A 22,503-nucleotide genomic window follows, 5' to 3' on the forward strand; every position below is an offset into this window, starting at 1 on the left:
GGAAACAGCGTTATGAAGGACCCCATGCACCCCTCATACAATCTCCTGCCGTCTGGGAAAAGGCTCCGAAGCATTTGGGCTCTCACAACCAGACTATGTAACAGTTTCTTCCCCCAAGCTATCAGACTCCTCAATACCCGAAACCTAGACTGACACCTTGCCTTATTGTCCTGTTTATTATTTATTGTAATGTCTGCATTGTTTTTGTGCACTTTATGCAGTCCAGTGTAGGTCTATAGTCTAGTGTAGCTTTCTCTGTGTTTTTTTTTACGTAGTTCAGTCTCGTTTTTGTACTGTGTCATGCAACACCATGGTCCTGAAAAACGTTGTCTCATTTTTACTATGTACTATACCAGCAGTTATGGTTGAAATGACAATAAAAGTGACTTGACTTGACTTAAATATCCCTCATCATCCAGAGACCCTTATCCTCCAGCCCCGCCTTTCACTCTGATAGGAAATGTAGGTCCTGAACTCTTGATATCTTAATTTTCACAGCCTCCCGCTTGACAAATGCCCCTTTGCCTGCAAACAACCTACTCTAATCAAGTTCTGTGTTCCAAATAGGTTAAAATTTGCCTTGTCCCATTCAGAACTTTAACTAAGGAACCAGATCTGTCCCTTTCCATAACTAATTTAAAACTAATAGAACTAAGGTGACAGAACCTCACTGTCCCCGTCCCCAACCTTTTGTTATTCTTATCCTTTAAGAAATGTCGAGGAGGTGTGACCCAAAAGTAGAGCAGCGGCGACGATTTAGCAGTTAACAATATTATATCAATTGACTGCAATGTTATAAGCCACCAGGGGCCACAAAGCAAGACAGAACAGATATTTAATAAAACAAAGCAACAAGGTAACTGAAAGCTAAGAGCAAATGGATGAGCCCAGCTGGTTTGTATGAGTGAACAAAGATGGGAGCAGGGGTTAAATAGGCAGCAAGTGATGATTTTGAAAATGAATGGAATGAGTTCCTGTTAGCTGGATGAACAATGGGAGGTACCTATTTGTACAGGCCTGAAAGGAACCCCTTTCCTATTGCTGGCATCCAATAGTACCGGACAATCTTGATGGGCCTGGTGGAACTCTTAAATGAGCAATGGACCCGAGATGAAACCGGATGGCACCCAAAACCTCTCCTCTGGGCCATCAATCAGATACTGCACACCCCATTCACAATGACATGAATCCATCAGTCGGCTAACCGGGTACACTGGACTACCTTCCACCAAGATCAGGTGGGTTGAGTGGCCCACTAACAATAATCTTGAGGCAGGTCATGTGGAAGGTAGGCGTGATCCTGCGGGATGGTGCCAGTAAGTGACTAAGTTGATGTGATTGATAATCTTAAAGAGACCAATGGGTGAGAGTTTGCAGGAGTCGATGCACAAGGGGCAGATCTTGGATAGACAGCCAGACATGGTCTGCAGGTTGAAGTAGTCTGGCTGGGTGCCAACAGTGGTTAGGCTGGTGGCAGTCGATGCAGTTGGCAGCTAGGTTGGCCCTCTGTGTCCTCTTCCAAGCATTTCAGCATTTGCAAACCAAGGCTCCGGCAAATAGGTCCTCCACCATTGGTTCCTCCAAGGGGAACAATAGGGTTTGGTAGCCATGAAGCACTTCAATAGGTAATGTAGTTATGGCAGAGGTGGTGTGCAGATTGTGGGACAATAAGACCCAGAACAGATACCATTTCCACATGGAAGGGTTAGAGGCAACAAAGCTTCACAGAAACTTCTCCACCTGTTGATTGCTACTTTCTGATTAGTCATTGCTTTGCTGATGATAGCTGGAGAACAAACTCACTAAGTTGTGGAAGAGGGAGGAGAAGGCTCATTAAAAGCGGGAGATAAATTGTGGATTCAGATTCAACACAACGACCTGAGGGAAACAATGAAGGTGAGCTATACGTTGAATAACCACGTCCACTGTCTCAGTCACTGATGGAAGTTTGGGGAGGGCGATGAACTGGGCCGCCTTGGAGAACTGATACTGCACTGTCATGATCACTGTGCCCCACTTTTGAGGAACTGGAAGGGGCCATAGGGGTCGCAGGTTGGAGGAATTAGACTAGGTGCATTGAGGGTATGCAGCAATGAACTGACGTACATCTGCTATCACGACAGGCTACCAGAACTGTTGTTACAGAAAATCCAGAGTCCGTTGTGTTACTGGATGGCCAGAGAAGGGTGAGGAGTGGGCCCACATGAGCACCTCAGAGTGCCTCAGATTGTCAGGTGTGTCAGTTGAAGCAGGCTTGTGCTCTAGGGCCTTACAGATTTGGTTCTAAATATTCCAGACATTCAGGGAGAGGATCTGCAAGAATGTAATAATGGGTCAATTACCATTTCAGCTAAGTTGAACTCTCATGACAGGGTATCCACCTTAGCATTCTTGGAGCTGGGTCAGGAGGAGATGGTGATGTTGAATACCTCTAAGAAGAGTGCCCAGCGAGCTTTATGTGAGTTGAGTTGAGTTGGTGGGTCTTTTGTATGGCTATGAGCTATTGATGGTTAGTCCAATTCAGGAAGGGCTTGGTTTTCCATCACCCGATGGATCCATTCCCCCAAGGCCCACTTGTTGGCACATAGCTCCCTGTCTCCTACTCCATAATGGCGTCGAGTGAAGTTGAACTTATACAAGACGACAGCACAATGGTGTGTCTTCCTGTCCAGCCCTTGCTGGAAGAAGATGGCCCTAGTGCTCACATCAGATGCATCTACCACACCGGGTATGGAGGAGTTCAGATGGTAGAGAACAGGAGTGATGGTGAAGCGTCTTGAGCTGCTTGGGTCACCTCCATCTTCGGACCCTAGCACAGGGTCACACAGAAACCCAGAAGGGTTAAGTGAAACTAGGAATTTTAATAACAAAAGAGACAGAACAAAACAGTAGAACTTACAAGGTCTTGGATAATCTGGAATAATATAGCATAACACTGCTGGAACTTCATTAGATAAAGATCAGGATTACTGAGCTTCAGGGGGTTAGCACTGCCCCTTTAAGTACATTCCAGGGCACAAAGAATTGTGCTCAGCTAATTAAAACCCCAGACTCCTGACAAGCTTACAAGTAACCATTCTGATAAGAGTCAAAAGTCCAAGGATACTTAATTGGACATCTGCAAAGTCTCGAGGAGAATTAATTGGAAGTATCCAAGACAATTGCAACTAAAATGTAAACTAAAGACCCAACTATAAAACATAAAAAATCCAAAGCTCAACAATACATTATAATTATAATTGATAAAATACAGAGATCCAAAAAATCAACAGAATAATCTACTTGTACAAACAAGCTGGAGGAACTCAACAGGTCAGGCAGCATCCATTGAGCAGTCAATGTTTCGGGCCGAGACTCTTTGTCAGTACTGAAGAAGGAGGAAGCAGGGGCCCTATAAAGAAGGTGGGGGGAGGGTGAAAGGTGCTAGGTGAAAAGAACCAATCAGAGGAAAGATCAAGGGGTGGGGGAGGGGGAGCAGGGAGGGGATAGGCAGGAGAGGTGAAGAAGGAATGTAAGGGGAAAGCACTATGGGTAGTAGAAGAAGGTAGAATCATGACAGCGGTGATAGGCAGCTGGAAGAGGAGGCAGAGTGAAAGTGGGATGGGAGAGGGAGGGAATTACCAGAAGTTGGAGAATTCGACGTTCATACCAAGGGGCTGGAGACTACCCAGACGGTATATGAGGTGTTGCTCCTCCAACCTGAGTTTGGCCTCATCATGGCAGTAGAGGAGGTCATGTATGGACATATCCGAATGGGAATGTGAAGCAGAGTTGAAGTGGGTGGCAACCAAGAGATCCTGTCTTTTGTGGCGGATGGAGCAGAGGTGCTCGACGAAGCGGTCCCTCTACGTCGGATCTCGCCGATGTAGAGGAGGCTGCACTGGTAGCACCAGATGCAAAAGATGAACCCAACAGGCTCAGAAGTGAGTGAAGTATTGCCTCACCTGGAAGGACTGTTTGGGGCCCTGAATGGTGGTAAGAGAGGAGGTGTAGGGACAGGTGTAGCACTTACGCTTGCAGGGATAAGTACCAGGTGGGAAATCTGTGGGGAGGGACATGTGGACCAAGCAGTCACGGAGGGAACAATCCCTGCGAAAAGTGGAGAGGGGTAGAGAGGGAAAGATGTGCTTAGTGGTGGGGTCCTGTTGAAGGTGGCAAAAGTTGCGAAGGATCTGGAGGCTGGTGGGGTGGTAGGTGAGGACAAGGGGAACACGGTCCCTGTTGTGGTAGCGGGAAATGGTGAGGGCCAAAGTGCGGGAAATGGAGAAGGTGCAGGTGAGGGCATCATTGATGACGGCAGAAGGGAAACCATGATTCTTAAAGAAAGAGGACATTTGAGATGCCCTGAAATGGAAAGCCTCATCCTGGGAGTAGATGCGGCAGAGATGGAGGAACTGGGAATAGGGAATAGCATTTTTACATTTGACAGGGTGGGAAGAGGTATAGTCGAGGTAGTTATGAGAGTCAGTGGGTTTATAGAAGATGTCAGTGGACAGTCTGTCTCCAGAGATGGAGACCGAGAGATCAAGAAAGGGGAGAGAAGTGTCCGAGATGGACCAAGTGAATTTGAGGGCTGCGTGAAAGTTAGAGGCAAAGTTGATGAAATTGATGAGCTCAGCATGGGTGCAGGAAGCAGCACCAATGTAGTCGTCAATGTAGTGAAGGAAAAGTTGGGGAGCAGTACCAGTATAGATTTGGAGCATAGACTGTTCCACATAACCCACGAAGAGGCAGGCATAGCTGGGGCCCATGCGAGTGCCCATAGCTACACCCTTGGTCTGAAGAAAGTGGGAAGAGCCAAAAGAGAAGTTATTAAGTATGAGTACCAGTTCTGCCAACCGGAGGAGTGTGGTGATGTTGGGGAACTGGTGAGGTCTATTGTCAAGAAAGTAGTGGAGGGCTTTGAGGCCTTCTTGATGGGGAATTGAAGTGTATAGGGATTGGACATCCATAGTGAAAATGAAGCAGTCGGGACCGGGGAACTGGAAGTTATTGAAGAGGTGGAGGGCATGGGATGTATCCCGGATGTAGGTGGGGAGGGACTGAACTATGGGTGACAAAATGGAGCCCAGGTAGGCAGATACAAGTTTGGTGGGGCAGGAGCAGGCCAAAACTATAGGCCTACCAGGACAGTCAGGCTTGTGGATCTTGGGGAGGAGGTAAAACCCAGCAGTGTGGGGTGTGGGAATTATGAGTTTTTTGGCTGAGGATGGAAAGTTTTTTTTGATCGGGAGAAGGGTGGCATGAGAGCTGAATTTTGAAAGAAGGCAGTTATTTTGAAAACTTCTTTGAGTACAAAAAGGGCAAGTCTGCGCAGCTGCATGTGATGTAGACAGGACAGCGCGGAGAGTTTAAAAAGGAAGGGAACTTCCAACAGTCGTTTTTTCGATCGGGAGAAGAAGGGCAGCGTGAGAGCTGAATTTTGAAAGAAGGCAGTTTTTTTGAAAACTTCTTCGAGTACAAAAAGGCTGAGTCTGCGCAGGCACGTGTGATGTAGACAGGACAGTGTGGAGAGTTTAAATAAAAGACACCCTCTACAGCGGGCAGCGGAGTGAGTGGCAGCAGAGTGTAGGGCTTTGGCTCAATGGGCTTAGGCAGAAAATGGAAGGGGCGAGTATCAGGCATCGACTCTTTTATCCCCTTGGTGAATCGGCCCGGAAAAAGAAGGAACAGCAGGGCTCACACAGCTAACGGTACGAGCTAACGGTTTAAAAAGTTCGTGTGTTCGGCGAGGTAAGTGGGTGAGTAGACTTATTTTTTTCTTATTTCATTCCTCTAGAATTAGGTAGCATGTCTGCAGGGTTAGTGCCTTGTTCAGGGTGTCAGATATGGGAGTCCTCCCGCCTCCCTGATGGCCACATCTGCACCAGGTGCACCGAGATGCAGCTTCTCAGAGACCGTGTTAGGGATCTAGGGCTGCAGCTTGATGACCTATTGCTTATTAGGGAATGTGAAGAGATAATGGACAGGAGCTACAGGGAGGTAGTCATCCCTAGGCTACAGGGGTCAGAAAACTGGGTGACTGTCAGGACAGGGAAGGGAAATGCTCGGATAGTGGAGAGCACCCCTGTGACTGATGTGACTGTGACAAATATATCATTTTAGATGCTGTTGAGGGGGATGACCTGACAGGGGACGGCCACAGTGACCGGGTCTCTGGCACTGAGCCTGGTGCTGTTGTGCAGGAGGGAAGGAGAGAGAAGAGGAATGCAGTAGTCAGAGGGGATTCCATAGTCAGGGGAACAGACAGGTGATTCTGTGAACCTGATAGAGATACCCGCATGGTGTATTGCCTCCCAGGTGCCAGGGTATGGGAGGTCTCAGATCGGGTCCAGAATATTCTGAAGGGAAAGAGTGAGTAGCCAGCCGTCTTGGTACATGTTGGTACCAATGACATAAATAGGAAAAGAGAGGAGGTCCTGAAGAGAGATTTCTGGGAGTTAGGAAGGAAGCTGAGAAGCAGGACCTCCAGGGTAGTAATCTTAGGATTGCTACCTGTTCCACGTGCTAGCGAGGGCAAGAATAGTGGGATCAGGCAGATGAATGCGTGGCTGAGAGACTGGTGCAGGGGGCAGGGCTTCAGATTCTTGGATCATTGGGATCTCTTCTGGGGGAAGTATGACCTGTTCAAAAAGGACGGGTTACACTTGAACCCAAAGGGGACCAATATCCCGGCAGGAAGGTTCAATAGAGCTGTTAGGGAGGGTTTAAATTAATTTGGCAGAACCAGAATGATAGAGCAGAGGAGGGGGAAAACAGAAATTGATCTAAGATAGTGAACAGTAAGGATGTCAGGAAGGACAGGCAGGTGAGGGGCAAATTTGCAGCCATTGGGATGAGTTGCAGTGCAATCAATGCAAAAAGTACCAAATACTGGACTTAAGGTGTTATACTTAAATGCACGCAGCATAAGGAGTAAGGTGGATGATCTTGTCATACAGTTACAGATTGGTAGGTATGATATTGTGGCCATCACTGAAACGTGGCTAAAGGATGCATGTCTCTGGGAGTTAAACATCCAAGGATACATGGTGCATCGGAAGGATAGGCAGATAGGTAGAGGGGATGGCATGGCTTTATTGGTAAAAAATGATATTAAATCATTAGAAAGAGTTGACATAGGATCGGAAGGTACAGAATCTTTATGGATTGAGCTAAGAAATTGCAGAGGTAAAAGGACCCTGATGGCAGTTATATACAGGCCTCCAAACAGCTGCAATGATGTGGACTACAAATTACAAGAGGAAATAGAAAAGGCTTGCCAGAAGGGCAGTGTTATGATAATTGTGGGGGATTTTAACATGCGAGCGGATTGGGAAAATTAGGTCGGCAGAACAGCTTGGTGAGCCCACTAGGGGATCTGCTGTACTGGACTGGGTATTGTGTAATGAACCAGAGGTGATTAGAGAGATTGAGGTGAAGAAACCCTTAGGAGGCAGTGATCATAACATGATTGAGTTAACTGTGAAATTTGAGAAAGAGAAGCTGAAATCCGATGTGTCGGTATTTCAGTGGAGTAAAGGAAGTTACAGTGGCAGGAGAGAGGAACTGGCCAAAGTTGACTGGAAAGGGGCACTAGTGGGAAGGATGGCAGAGCAGCAGTGGCTGGAGTTTATGTGAGAAGTGAGGAAGGTGCAAGACAGATATATTCCAAAACCGTGGTTGACAAGAGAAGTCAAAGCCAAAGTAAAAACAAAGGAGAGGGCATACAAGGAAGCAAAAATTAGTGGGAAGACAGAGGATTGGAAAGTTTTAAAAAGCCTACAAAAGGAGACTAAGAAGGTCAATGAGGGAAAAGATGAACTATGAAAGGTGGCTAGCATATAATATCAAAGAGGATACTAAAAGCTTTTGCAAGTATATAAAGAGTAAAAGACAGGTGAGAGCAGATATAGGACTGATAGAAAATGATGCTGGAGAAATTGTAATGGGAGATAAGGAGATGGCGGAAGAAATGAATGAGTATTTTGCATCAGGTTTCACTGAGGAAGACATCAGCAATATACCGGACACTCAAGGGTGTCAGGGAAGAGAAATATGCACAGTCACAATTACAACAGAGAAAGTACTCAGGAAGCTGAATAGTCTAAGGGTAGATAAATCTCCCGGACCAGATGGAATGCACCCTCGTGTTCTGAAGGAAGTAGCTGTGGAGATTATGGAGGCATTAGCAATGATCTTTCAAAAGTCGATAGATTTTGGCATGGTTCCAGAGGACTAGGAGATTGCAAATGTCAATCCACTATTTAAGAAGGGGGCAAGTAAAAAGGAAATTATAGACCGGTTAGCTTGACATCGGTGGTGGGAAGTTGTTGGAGTCGATTGTCAAGGATGAGGTTATGGTGTACCTGGAGGCATATGACAAGATAGGCAGAACTCAGCATGGTTTCCTTAAAGGAAAATCCTGCCAGACAAACCTAGTGCAATTTTTTGAGGAAATTACAAGTAGGCTAGACAAGGGAGATGCAGTGGATGTTGTGTATTTGGATTTTCAGAAGGCCTTTGACAAGGTGCCACACATGAGGCTGCTGAACAAGATAAAAGCCCATGGAATTACAGGAAAGTTACATACGTGGATAGGGTGTTGGCTAGAGAATGGGAATAAAGGGATCCCATTCTGGTTGGCTGCCGGTTACCAGTGGTGTTCCACAGGGGTTCATGTTAGGGCCGCTTCTTTTTGCATTGTATATCAATGATTTGGATTATGGAATAGATGGCTTTGTGGCTAAGTTTGCTGATGATACAAAGGTAGGTGGAGGGGCCGGTGGTGCTGAGGAAACAGCGAGTCTGCAGAGAGACTTGGATAGATTGGGAGAATGGGCAAAGAAGTGGGAAATGAATTACAATGTTGGAAAGTGTATGGTCATGCACTTTGGTAGAAGTAATAAATGGGCAGACTATTATTTAAATAGAGAGAGAATTCAAAGTTCTGAGATGCAATGGGAAGGGAGTACTCGTGCAGGATACTCTTAAGGTTAACCTCCAGGTTGAGTCAGTAGTGAAGAAGGCAAATGCAATGTTGGCATTCGTTTCTAGAGGAACAGAGTATAAGAGTAGGAATGTAATGTTGAGGCTCTATAAGGCTCACATTAAGCCTCTATAAGGCTCTGTAAGACCTCACTTGGAGTACTGTGTTCAGTTTTGGGTTCCTAATTTAAGAAAGGATGTGCTGACTTTGGAGAGGGTTCAGAGAAGATTCACTAGAATGATTCTGGGAATGAGAAGGTTAACATATGAGGAACTTTTGACCACTCTTGGACTGTAATCCTTGGAGTTTAGAAGAATGAGGGAGGACCTTGGAGAAGATGAGCATGTCATTGAGGTAGACAAACACATACTTGTGTAGCATGTCTCAGAGGATCTCATTGATGAAGGTTTGGAAAATGGCTGAACTGTTAGAAACTCTGAAAGACACAACCAAGTATTCATAGTGGCCAATGGGTGTTATGAATGCCATCTTCCACTCATTTCCGTGGCTAATGCAGATTAGGTTGTATGCAAGTTTGGTGAAGATCTGGGCCCCGCAATGTGTTCTGGATTCGCTATCCATCAAGCAGAGAGGGTAATGGTTCTTTGTGGTGTTTTTGCCGAGTCCACAGTAGTTAATGCAGACCCTCATCTTTCTTTTTGACAAAGAAGAATCCTAATGGCTGGATGCTAGGATGATCAAATGAAGTAGTGCCTCAGCCATGCAGTCATTCATGGCTTGGGTCTCAGGAGGAGAGAGGGAGAAACAGCAAATGGTAGTGCCCAGGCAGAGGTTGATTTCAGAGTAGTGGTCTGTGAGGTGGCAGGGTACTGGGTTCCTTTTGATTGAAGAAGATGAAGTGGTGGTGGGGTGGAGATATGTCTCTACCAAAGGATGTGTAAGGTGCTCTTTCCTTCCACTAGCCTGCTGGTCATCCTTGGGGTGGGTGGGCACCTGCTTAGACACCCCTTCTCTCCACCGATCAAGGTCATGAAGCCATTGGAGCAGGGGGTGGATGGTCGTATGGGCAGCTGGTGCATATCACAAGTCCTGGTTATGCGACCACTGATGCCAGGCAAGTTTTGAAGAGTATTGATAATATCTGGGTTCATCGTCTTGTAAAGAAAGCAGCAACGGAAAAACCACTTCTGTAGAAAATTTTTCCAAGAACATCATGGTCATGGAAAGATCATGATTGCCCACATCATACATCACAGCACATAATGAACGAAGGCTAGGTCGTTTTGTTCCTGTGGGAGTTTAGTGAGTTTGAGAGTATCTTCCATCTCTATGAATTTACGTGAAGTCAGCTGAGACTGCAGGCAGAAGGGCCAGCAGGAGGGCCCCCAGCTCAGCAGTGAACCCGGTGATCAGCCAAAGTCAGGGTCATGAGCAGAGATCCAAGGGCAACTCAAGATTAGAAGAGTTTTGGGTGATTCGATAAGGAGGAGTTGGATAAACTCACTCACGTGTGCATGTTCTAACCATCCTAGACCCCAAGGCTCTTCTGTCAATGGCCGTGATGCAGAAGGGATGAGAGATAGGCTTGGTAGAGTGTCCAAGCTACACACATAGAGTTCAGTCCAGGAAGTTGCCTGCTGCGCTGGACCCCACCAGAGCCTCCTGTGTGTGTAGAGCCATTGGGGTGTGGAGGAGGACAGAGAGAGAGTCAGGCTATGGTGCTAGAATGAAAGGCCAGACAGAGGCCACCTTGTCTCTACGTGATGGTGCTGTTTTCCTGGATGTGGTGGTTATTTGATGCATGGGTGATCAGAATCAGAATCAGATTTAATATCACCAGTATATGTCATGAAATTTATTAATTTTACTGTAGCGGCACAATGAAATACATGTTAAATATAGAGAAAAAATTGAGTTGCATTAAGAATACCTGTCTATAAATAGTTCAGTTAAAATAAGAAGTACAACTTAACAGAAATAAAGAAATAGTGAGGTAGTGTTCATGGGTTCAATGTCCATTCAGAAAACGGACGGCAGAGGGGAAGCAACTGTCCCTGATCAGAGACTCTACAATATAGGCACAAGTTGGTTCTCTACAGATGCTCATGCTCTTGGGGTTTAAGTGAGCTCTCCCTACCTGCATAGTTCTGGAGGCATTGATCATGAGGGTCCTGCAGCCCAAAATGGTTCTGAAAAAAGAACTGGAATTCTGGCTGATGACCTAGAGGGTAATTCCATAAGATGTTTGTCAATCTGGATGGCAAGATTGATTAAGCTTTTGAAATCTGTGGGCATCTCCCAGGCAGACAGCTGGTCTTTCAAGCACTCAGAGGCTGTGAAGGTAATGGGCCAGCAGCGTTTCTGCGGTCCAGGTGCACTCCGCCATGAGGACCCTGAATTCCATTGTGTAACCAGCACTGAGTGTGATCCTTGATACAGGCAAAGTATCCAAACTGCTGCACCCCTTCCACTTCCGAGAGTCAAAAACCTGGTGCATTTTAGTGTTGAATTTCTCATATTTATTGCAAATGGTGGTTTCCCCAAATAAAGCAGTTCCCTAGGTCAGAGCTCGCCCAGTCTGGAGAGTGATGACACAGGTAATCCAGGCTTCGTCTGTAGAATACAGAGATGGCTGGAGCTCAAATTGTAAAGTGCATTGGGACAGGAAGTTGCGGCTTCAGGTTGGTGATCCATGGAAACATTTGGGTACAGGAATACGCGGCTCTAAGGAATAGGTTGACTTGCGAGGGGTCGCTATATTGAGGTAGAGAGTTGGTTGAGAGTGGCAAGCAGATGGTCAATGGTTTCCTGCTGCTTCAGGATTGTGAAGTCTTGTCAATGGATGACTTCCTTTAGGCTAACATACTCTGCTGGGTTAATAGTTGGTTCACTCATCTTACCAGGAAATGTAGAGAAGGCTTGACCAAAAAGCAGAACAACAGAAACAGTTTAGGAGTAAGCAATATTTTACTAATAAACTGTAAAATAACAAGCCATGGGAGGGCCACAAAGCAAGAGAGATTATGACAAGGTGACAAAGTAACTGGTTGAGGCTGGCTTGTTTGAATGAACGGGTTAATGAAGGACTGTGGAAGAGATCTTAGTTTAAATAAGCTGCAGGTGGTGAGTTGGAAGTGGAAGAGTGACTCCTGTTAGCTGGGTGGAGACTGGGAGGTGCCTGCCTGTGCAGGCCTGACAATCCTACCCCATTTCCCATGGACAGTTTGAGCTTTGCTCTCTTGCTGGTTGGGCCTTCAATATCAGAATCAGAATCAGAATCAGACTTTAATCACCAAGAACCTATGCACATACAAGGAATTTACTTCCGGCAGATGTTGTCTCTCTGCTCATAACAATAATAATGATAAATATAAATGAAAATATAGATTATACATACAGGTAGTGCAATCCAAGTAATAGTTAGCTGACAGTTAACCGGCAGTTAACTGTTCAGCAAAGTGACCGCAGTAGGGAAAAAACTTCTCCAGTGCCCATTAGTCTTAGTCTGGAGGGATCTGAAGCGCCTACCAGACGGAAGCAGATCAAACAGTCCGTGCGCAGGATGGGAGGAGTCCTTTATGATGTTCCCCGCCCTCTTCTTCAACCTGGAAGAGTACAGGTCCACAATAGAGGGCAGAGAGGCTCCAATGATGCGCTCGGCAGTCCTTACTGTGCGCTATAGTCTGGTTCTATCCTGCTTGGTGGCGGCTCCAAACCACACAATGATGGAGGTGCACAGGACAGACTCAATGACTGCAGTGTAGAACTGCAGCAGCAATTCCTGAGGCAGACCGTATTTCCTCAAGAGCCGCAGGAAATACATCCGCTGCTGGGCCTTCTTTAGGATGGAGCTGATGTTCTGCTCCCACTTCAGATCCTGAGAGATGGTGGTTCCCAGGAACCTGAAGTTCTCCACGGTGGACACAGGGCTGCTGAGGACTGTGAGGGGAGACATAGCGGAGGGATGTCTCCTGAAATCCACTATCATCTCCTTTGTCTTGAGCGTGTTCAGCTCCAGATTGTTCCGACTGCACCAGAGCGCCAGTTGGTCCACCTGCTGTCGATATGCAGACTCATCACTATTTTGGATGAGTCCGATGATGGTAGTGTCGTCTGCAAACTTCAAAAGCTTCATATAGGGGTTGGAGGAGGTGCAGTCATTGGTGTAGAGGGAGAACAGCAGTGGAGAGAGGACACACCCCTGGGGGGCGCCGGTGTTGATGATTCGAATATCCGAGGTAACCTGTCCCATCCTTACCTGCTGACTTCTGTTGGTCAGGAAGCTGTAAATCCAATCACAGAGGTCAGGTGGCACAGTAAGGTGAGACAATTTGGAGCAGAGGGTATGAGGGATGATGGTGTTAAACGCCGAACTGAAATCCACAAACAGCATCCGAGCATAGGTCCCAGGACGATCCAGATGTTGCAGGATATAGTGCAGTCCCAGGTTGACTGCATCATCTACTGACCTATTTGCCCGGTAGGCAAACTGCAGGGGATCCAGCAGGCTGCTGGTGAGGGTCTTCAGGTGGTTCAACACCAAGCGTTCAAAGGATTTCATGACTACAGATGTCAGTGCGACAGGTCTGTAGACGTTCAGTCCTGTGATGGTGGGTTTCTTGGGGACCGGGATGATGGTAGAGCGCTTGAAGCAAGTCGGAACCTCACTCAGCTCCAGAGATCTGTTAAAGAGCTGAGTGAAGATGGGATTATATAAATAAACTTTCTTGAACTCACTTATCAGATTCCACCCGATCTAATCCTTTTATAATAATCCCCGTTATCTGCCCAGTCTATAGGAAAAGTAAAAGTAAAACACCTCACTATGATAACCCAATTAATCTTGCAAATTTCTGCAAATACTATCCTTTTATTTTCTGCAAACATTCATTCAAGTTTCTGCAAATTAGTTTTCTATCCCTCTACACTAATCTGCTTGGTGGAATTATCTGAACATCAACAGGAACACTTAAATGTTACAGTATAAAACTTTACTTGAACAAAGTAAAGATAGGATTCAAGGACTAGAACCACAAAAAGCTCTTTGTAACTGGAGGAGGGAGACTCCTGCACAGAAGAAATGTGAAATGGACTCATTCAACCAAATGGTTTGCTTCAGTGCCAGAGATTAACTTAATATATGGTAAATTCAATTCACTTCTAGGGCTGGTGGGTGAAGAAAAAATATGAAATTAGAAAATGAAAAATTATTAATATCTCCTTGTAGAACTTACATATGATCTAGAATATTAGCAAATGGGAATAAACACATTAACATTCTGAACAAGAACATGAGCAAACCTTTAATGATCTTGCTACATATGCATTTCCAGTATCAAAAATCCAAGAAACAGATCTGCTCCTGCTCGGAATGAAAAGCCGTACATCCAAGTCAACTTCTTTGAACTGAGGGACATCAGTCATGTACTTGGCCAGTGCTTGCAGCGCAACTATTGTCGCCTAGGAAGTAAAAAAGTACATGCTGAATATATTCGATGCCATTTCCGAGGGAAGTCCCAGGATTCACCACCTTTGCACACAGTAGCAATCAATATATGATTTTTTAAAAAATTTCATTTGAAACACTCAAACTACTTAGGAATTTTGTTCCAGAGATGACAATGTTTTTACAAAAATTGGGAAAGGGAGACAGAATTCTGAAGGTTAAATCATATCAAATAAATGTTTGGACATGTCTAGAAATTGATATATGGAATATATAGCTGGAGGCCTGTAGACAGTATGAACTGAGGTTAGATGACTGTTCATGTCTGCCTAGGTAGATGGGAGGGAGGCAAGAAGCTTGCTTTGCTGTTTTGTTGCTGTTTTTCTGTTGTTGCTTTGTTTGCATGTTCTGCAAACATAGTGGGCATGCTATGTTGGCATCAGAATGTCTGGTAATACTTGTGTTGGTGATTAACGAAAATGATGCATTTCACTGTGTATTTCCACATATGAGATAAATGAATCTGAATCTGAAATTAACTTGAGCTATGTGACATTTATTTTGAAAATTACAAAACATCTTGAATATTCAGGATTTATTTTTATGTACTGCTATGTATGATAAAAATAAAATAAACTTCTTTTAACTGTATCACCAGGTAGCGTTTCCTGTGTTTACTATTCACTCCGCTGAATTGGGTTCCTGTCCATTTGCCAGATGTGGATTCCTGCTCTTCCTTGATACTTTCCAGGTTCTATATTACACATAACTTTTAAAAGTATTGTACACACGAGAAAAAGTATTATTCTACTGCTATTTAACATGCAATAAAGTGAACTAAAGTGACAATCCAGAAAACCTATTAGTTTGGATAGTAAAGTCCCAAGTCTGATAGGTGAATTGAATATGACTTTATATCATTATAAAGTTTAAAGGCCATGACAGAATATTTTTAATATAGATATTCTTTAAGCATTTGATATTTTTCTTGATCATTAGGTCAGCCTCCTACAAAGGTGAGATTTTGGACCAAGTCTGATGTTTACCTGAGTAGAATCGAAGCCTCCTCCATATTTGCTCTTACTTGATAGCCATCTCACTAATTTACCAGCACGGTCATACTGCTTCTGTTGCAAGAAGAACAGAAGGGCATATCCTGTGGCTTCAATGGTGTACAGAGAATCTTCATTTCCTGACACTGGCCAGTATGATTTGTCTAAAAGAGGTGTAAGAGAAAATTTACCAAAGTGTTAGATGTCCAAGTTAATGCACATCTATTTCAAAACAGATCTCACAATTGCTTTCTCTCACTCTCTCTTTAAGATCAATTGTCATTCAACCAGACCGTATATACAAATGTAATATAATTATGATGGCAGTAAAACAGAGTCAAACAAAAAATGTAGCCCAAGTCCCTGAATGTCATGGCCTGTAGATTGATAAGATGTAGTCCTGGAGTCATGTTTCTGCAAGAACAAGCACACAGCAGTCTTCGTCACACACTCATGCACCTGCAGATGAACACAATCCACTTCATCTACCAGGGAGTGAACATTGGAGGGCATCACCAACGGGAGGAGCCAGGCAACAAACCAGCACAGACATCCTCTGCACCACACCACCTATAGTGTCTCCTTCCCTGGGAGGTTGCAACAGGCAATTTTGCTGCATGGGATTTGGTCCATGCAGCTGCCCTGCCATCGGTCTTGCTATTGAAGCAGTGAACTGAACTACAGTACCAACATCCAACAAGGTTTTGCGATGACAGGAAAAAGAATCCACGACAACTATTTGAACTGTTTGTTAGACTGCACACTGCTTTGCACAGCACTTCTGATGCCTTCCTTCTTCAGTGGCTGTAGCAGGTACGAGTCCAGCTTCATCACTGTCGAGTGATGAATTAATGGGGTAGTTTGATATTTTTCGTATCTGACAGTGTCTTATGATCATAAAGAAGATGTAATGGATGAACAATTATATGTTTGCTAGGGCACAAAGATGCTGCTGCGACCGAGATGACCACCATCTTACTGGAATATTTTCTCTCTCAACCTTAGAGAGTCTTAGCGTAATTTTTTGAGATGGATTAAAATTCAGCTCCTTAATCTCAAACCATTACAACAAGGGGAAAGTCTAGAATTTGAACACAAAACACTCCAAATCAAGAAATCCAAAATAAAAAATAATTAAATGATAGAAATGCCATGTCTGTTCAGTTCACAAGTATGACCCACAACTTCTGAATGTCTACCACTTTCACTGTCTGTCTTATTCTGTGATATTCATACTGTTGTGGACTCTGAATATATAACCATATAACCATATAACAATCACAGCACGGAAACAGGCCATTCCGGCCCTCCTAGTCCGTGCCGAACTCTTAATCTCACCTAGTCCCACCTACCCGCACTCAGCCCATAACCCTCCACTCCTTTCCTGTCCATATACCTATCCAATTTTACCTTAAATGACACAACTGAACTGGCCTCTACTACTTCTACAGGAAGCTCATTCCACACAGCTATCACTCTCTGAGTAAAGAAATACCCCTTGTGTTTCCCTTAAACTTTTGCCCCCTAACTCTCAAATCATGTCCTCTCGTTTGAATCTCCCCTACTCTCAATGGAAACAGCCTATTTACGTCAACTCTATCTATCCATCTCAACATTTTAAATACCTTGATCAAATCCCCCCTCAACCTTCTACGCTCCAATGAATAGAGACCTAACTTGTTCAACCTTTCTCTGTAACTTCAGTGCTGAAACCCAGGTAACATCCTAGTAAATCGTCTCTGCACTCTCTCTAATTTATTGATATCTTTCCTATAATTCGGTGACCAGAACTGTACACAATATTCCAAATTTGGCCTTACCAATGCCTTGTACAATTTTAACATTACATCCCAACTTCTGTACTCAATGCTCTGATTTATAAAGGCCAGCGTTCCAAAAGCCTTCTTCACCACCCTATCTACATGAGACTCCACCTTCAGGGAACTATGCACTGTTATTCCTAGATCTCTCTATTCCACTGCATTCCTCAATGCCCTACCATTTACCCTGTATGTTCTATTTGGATTATTGCTGCCAAAATGTAGAACCTCACACTTCTCAGCATTAAACTCCATCTGCCAACGTTCAGCCCATTCTTCTAACCGGCATAAATCTCCCTGCAAGCTTTGAAAACCCACCTCATTATCCACAACACCTCCTACCTTAGTATCATCAGCATACTTACTAATCCAATTTACCACCCCATCATCCAGATCATTTATGTATATTACAAACAACATTGGGCCCAAAACAGATCCCTGAGGCACCCCGCTAGTCACTGGCCTCCATCCCGATAAACAATTATCCACCACTACTCTCTGGCATCTCCCATCTAGCCACTGTTGAATCCATTTTATTACTCCAGCATTAATACCTAACAACTGAACTTTCTTAACTAACCTTCCATGTGGAACTTTGTCAAAGGCCTTGCTGAAGTCCATATAGACTACATCCACTGCCTTACCCTCGTCAACATTCCTCGTAACTACTTCAAAAAATTCAATAAGGTTTGTCAAACATGACCTTCCACGCACAAATCCATGCTGGCTACTCCTAATCAGATCCTGTCTATCCAGATAATTATAAATACTATCTCTAAGAATACTTTCCATTAATTTACCCACCACTGATGTCAAACTATAACATCAGTTATAGTTCTGTTATAGTAATGTTATAATATCTATAACATTTGCAATTTGATCTCTTTAACTCAGGCCTCCTATTCTATATCCATCTCCTAAATTTCTCGTGAGGAATATTGTAGCCTTCCTCACTGCATTAACAATCTCAGATAATATTTCTTCTCTTCTTCTTAAATCTGCACTGAACTTATATTTTATTTCTTTGTTTGTCCTATGACCACATCATCATGCTTGCAACATTAGCTCTTTAGTCACTTTCTCCTGACTCTTATTCTATCACAGAGCTTCACTTTCCTCTTTGTTCCAAAATCCTGAACCACAAACATTTACATTTCTAATATTCCCCATGAAAAAATTATCAGCCGCAAACATCAACTCTGCTTCTCTCTGCAGGTGCTCTGTGAGCAGATGAAAGTTTCCAGCATTTTCTGTTCTCATTTCAGATTTCAAACATTTGTAGTATTTCAAGGTTAGAACTTGTGGGTGTGAATTGGGATGATGTTTTTGCAGGGAAATGTACTATGGACATGTGATCAATGTTTAAGGATCTCTTGCAGGACTTTAGGGATAAATTTGTCCCGGTGAGGAAGATTAAGAATGGTAGGGTGAAGGAACCATGGGTGACAAGTGAGGTGGAAAATCTAGTCAGGTGGAAGAAGGCAGCATACATGAGGTTTAGAAAGCAAGGATCAGATGGGTCTATTGAGGAATATAGGGTAGCAAGAAAGGAGCTTAAGAAAGGGCTGAGAAGCGCAAGAAGGGGGCATGAGAAGGCCTTGGCGAGTAGAGTAAAGGAAAACCCCAAGGCATTCTACAATTATGTGAAGAACAAAAGGATGACAGGAGTGAAGGTAGGACCAATTGGAGATAAAAGTGGGAAGATGTGCCTGGAGGCTGTGGAAGTGAGCGAGGTCCTCAGTGAACACTTCTCTTCAATATTCACCATTGAGAGGGAACTTGATGATGGTGAGGACAATATGAGTGAGGTTGATGGTCTGGATCATGTTGATATGAAGGGAGAGGAGGTGTTGGAGTTGTTAAAATACATTCGGATGGATAAGTCCCCGGGGCCTGATGGAATATTCCCCAGGCTGCTCCACGGGGCAAGGGAAGAGATTGCTGAGCCTCTGGCTAGGATCTTTATGTCCTCGTTGTCCACAGGAATGGTACCAGAGGATTGGAGGGAGGCGAATGTTGTCCCCTTGTTCAAAAAAGGAAGTAGGAATAGTCCGGGTAATTATAGACCAGTGAGCCTTACGTCTGTGGTGGGAAAGCTGTTAGAAAAGATTCTTAGAGGTAGGGTCTATGGGCATTTAGAGAATCATGGTCAGGGACAGTCAGCATGGCTTTGTGAAGGGCAGATCATGTCTAACAAGCCTGTTAGAGTTATTTGAGGAGGTGACCAGGCATATAGATGAGGGTAGTGCAGTGGTAGTGTGGTAGGCTTATTCAGAAAGTCAGAAGGCATGGGATCCAGGGAAGTTTGGCCAGGTGGATTCAGAATTGGCTTAAGAGACACGATGTAAGGATGCAGCTCTATAAAACACTGGTTAGGCCACACTTGGAGTACTGTGTCCAGTTCTGGTCGCCTCACTATAGGAAGGATGTGGAAGCATTGGAAAGGGTACAGACGAGATTTTCCAGGATGCTGCCTGGTTTAGAGAGTATGGATTATGATCAGAGATTAAGGGAGCTAGGGCTTTACTCTTTGGACAGAAGGAGGATGAGAAGAGACATGATAGAGGTGTACAAGATATTAAGAGGAATAGATAGAGTGGACAGCCAGTGCCTCTTCCCCAGGGCACCACTGCTCAGTACAAGAGGACATGGCTTTAAGGTAAGGGGAGGGAAGCTCAAGGGGGATAATAGAGGAAGGTTTTTCACTCAGAGAGTGGTTGGTGCGTGGAATGCACTGCCTGAGTCAGTGGTGGAGGCAGATAGACTAGAGAAGTTTAAGAGACTGCTAGACTGGTATATGGAAGAATTTAAGGTGGGGGGTTATATGGGAGGCAGGGCTTGAGGTTCGGCACAACATTATGGGTTGAAGGGCCTGTAATGTGCTGTACATTTTTTGTAATGTATGTTTTATGTTTTATGTTCATTTCTGTGTGTGCATCACTCAGTTTCATCAGCTACTATATTTCACTCGCTCCTGTTCTAAGTTTCACTAAATGTGCTGACATGACAATAGAGAATAGGTGCAGGAGTAGGCCATTCAGCCCTTTGAGCCAGCACTGCCATTCACTGTGATCATGGCTGATCATCCACAATCAGTACCCCGTTCCTGCCTTCTCCCCATATCCTTTGACTCCGCTATCTTTAAGAGTTCTACCTAACTCTTTCTTGAATGGATCCAGAGAATTGCATCTGGGAGATTGCTTCTGTCTTCCCTAATGAAGACAGATCCAAAGTACCTATTCAACTCATCTGCCATTTACTTGTTCCCTGTAATAAATTCACCCGTTTCTGTCTTCAAGGACCCAACTTTGATCTTAACTAATTTTTCCCTCTTCACATTCTGAAAGAAGCTTTTACTATCCTCCTTTATACTCTTGGCTAGCTTACCTTTGTACCTTATCTTTTCTCCTCATTTTGTCATTTTAGTTATCTTCTGTTGCTCTTTACAAGTTTCCCAAATCCTCTGGCTTCCCGCTCATCTTTGCTATGTTATACTTCTCTTTTATTTTTATACTGTCCTTGACTTCCCTTGTCAGCCATGGTCGCTCCTTACTCCCCTTAGAATCTTTCTTCCTCTTTGGAATGAACTGATCCTGCACCTTCGGTATTATTCCCAGAAGGGAAATACCTGCCATTGTTGCTCCACTGTCATCCCTACTGGGGTATCTTTCCAGTCAACTTTGGCCAGCTCCTCCCTCATGGCTCCATAGTCCCCTTTGTTCAACTGTTATACTGACACTTCTGATTTTCCCTTCTCCCCCTCAAATTGTAGATTAAGATGTATCATATTATGGTCACTACCTCCTAATGGCTCCTTTACCTCGAGTTCCCTTATCAAATCCAAATCATTATACAACACTAAATCCAGAATTGACTTCTCCCTGGTAGGCTCCAGTACAAGCTGTTCTAAGAATCCATCTCGGAGGCACTCCACAAACTCCTTTTCTTGGGGTCCAGTACCAACCTGATTTTCCCAGTCTAACTGCATGTTGAAATCCCCCATAACAACCATAGCATTACCTTTGTGACATGCCAATTTTAATTCTTGAGTCAACTTGCACCCTACATAGAACATAGAATAGTACAGCACATTACAGGCCCTTCGGCCCACAATGTTGTGCCAACCCTCAAACCCTGCCTCCCATATAACCCCCCCCACCTTAAATTCCTCCATATACCTGTCTAGTAGTCTCTTAAACTTCACTAGTGTATCTGCCTCCACCACTGACTCAGGCAATGCATTCCACACACCAACCACTCTCTGAGTGAAAAATCTTCCTCTAATATCCCCCTTGAACTTCCCTCCCCTTAACTTAAAGCCATGTCCTCTTGTACTGAGCAGTGGTGGCCTGGGGAAGAGGCGCTGGCTGTCCACTCTGTCTATTCCTCTTAATATCTTGTACACCTCTATCATGTCTCCTCTTATCCTCCTTCACTTCAAAGAGTAAATCTCTAGCTCCCTTAATCTCTGATCATAATTCATAGTCTCTAAACCAGGCAGCATCCTGGTAAATCTCCTCTATATCCTTTCCAATGCTTCCACATCCTTCCTATAGTGAGGCGACCAGAACTGGACACAGTACTCCAAGTGTGGCCTAACTAGAGTTTTATAGAGCTGCATCATTACATCGCGTCTCTTAAACTCTGTCCCTCGACTTATGAAAGCTCTATAAGCCCCATAAGCTTTCTTAACTACCCTATCTACCTGTGAGGCAACTTTCAGGGATCTGTGGACATGTACCCCCAGATCTCTCTGCTCCTCCACACTACCAAGTATCCTGCCATTTACTTTGTACTCTGCCTTGGAGTTTGTCCTTCCAAAGTATACCACCTCACACTTCTCCGGGTTGAACTCCATCTGCCACTTCTCAGCCCACTTCTGCATCCTATCAATGTCTCTCTGCAATCTTTGACAATCCTCTGCACCATCTACAACACCACCAACCTTTGTGTCGTCTGCAAACTTGTCAACCCATCATTCTACATCCAGGCTACTGTTTGGGGGTCTGTAGATAACTCCCATTAGGGTCTTTTTGCCCTTACAATTTCTCAGTTCTATCCATCCTGACTCTACTTCTGCTGATTCTGTATCACCCCTTGCAAGGGACTGAATTTCATTCCTCACCAACAGAGCCACTCCACTCCCTCTGCCCACCTGATAGGACATAACTCTTGAATATTCATTTCCCAGCCCTGGTCCTCTTGCAGCCATACCTACAACATCATACTTGCCAATTTCCAACTGAGCCTCAAGCT

The 22,503-nt window shown here is 44.4% G+C and overlaps 1 protein-coding gene across 1 annotated transcript in view; it reads right to left on the reverse strand.

Annotated features, from left to right (window-relative positions):
* LOC140741526 (complement C3-like) overlaps positions 1-22,503 on the reverse strand; it is a 313,216-nt gene that overhangs the window by 37,026 nt on the left and 253,687 nt on the right. Inside the window, exons 29-30 of the mRNA XM_073071820.1 lie at positions 15,422-15,591; positions 14,231-14,389 (exon numbers count right to left, since the gene is read on the reverse strand). Coding sequence (XP_072927921.1) covers positions 14,231-14,389; positions 15,422-15,591 — 329 coding nt within the window. The remainder of the gene's footprint in view (positions 1-14,230; positions 14,390-15,421; positions 15,592-22,503) is intronic.

The sequence above is a fragment of the Hemitrygon akajei genome, chromosome 18 (assembly GCF_048418815.1).
Source record: "Hemitrygon akajei chromosome 18, sHemAka1.3, whole genome shotgun sequence".
NCBI lineage: Eukaryota > Metazoa > Chordata > Chondrichthyes > Myliobatiformes > Dasyatidae > Hemitrygon > Hemitrygon akajei.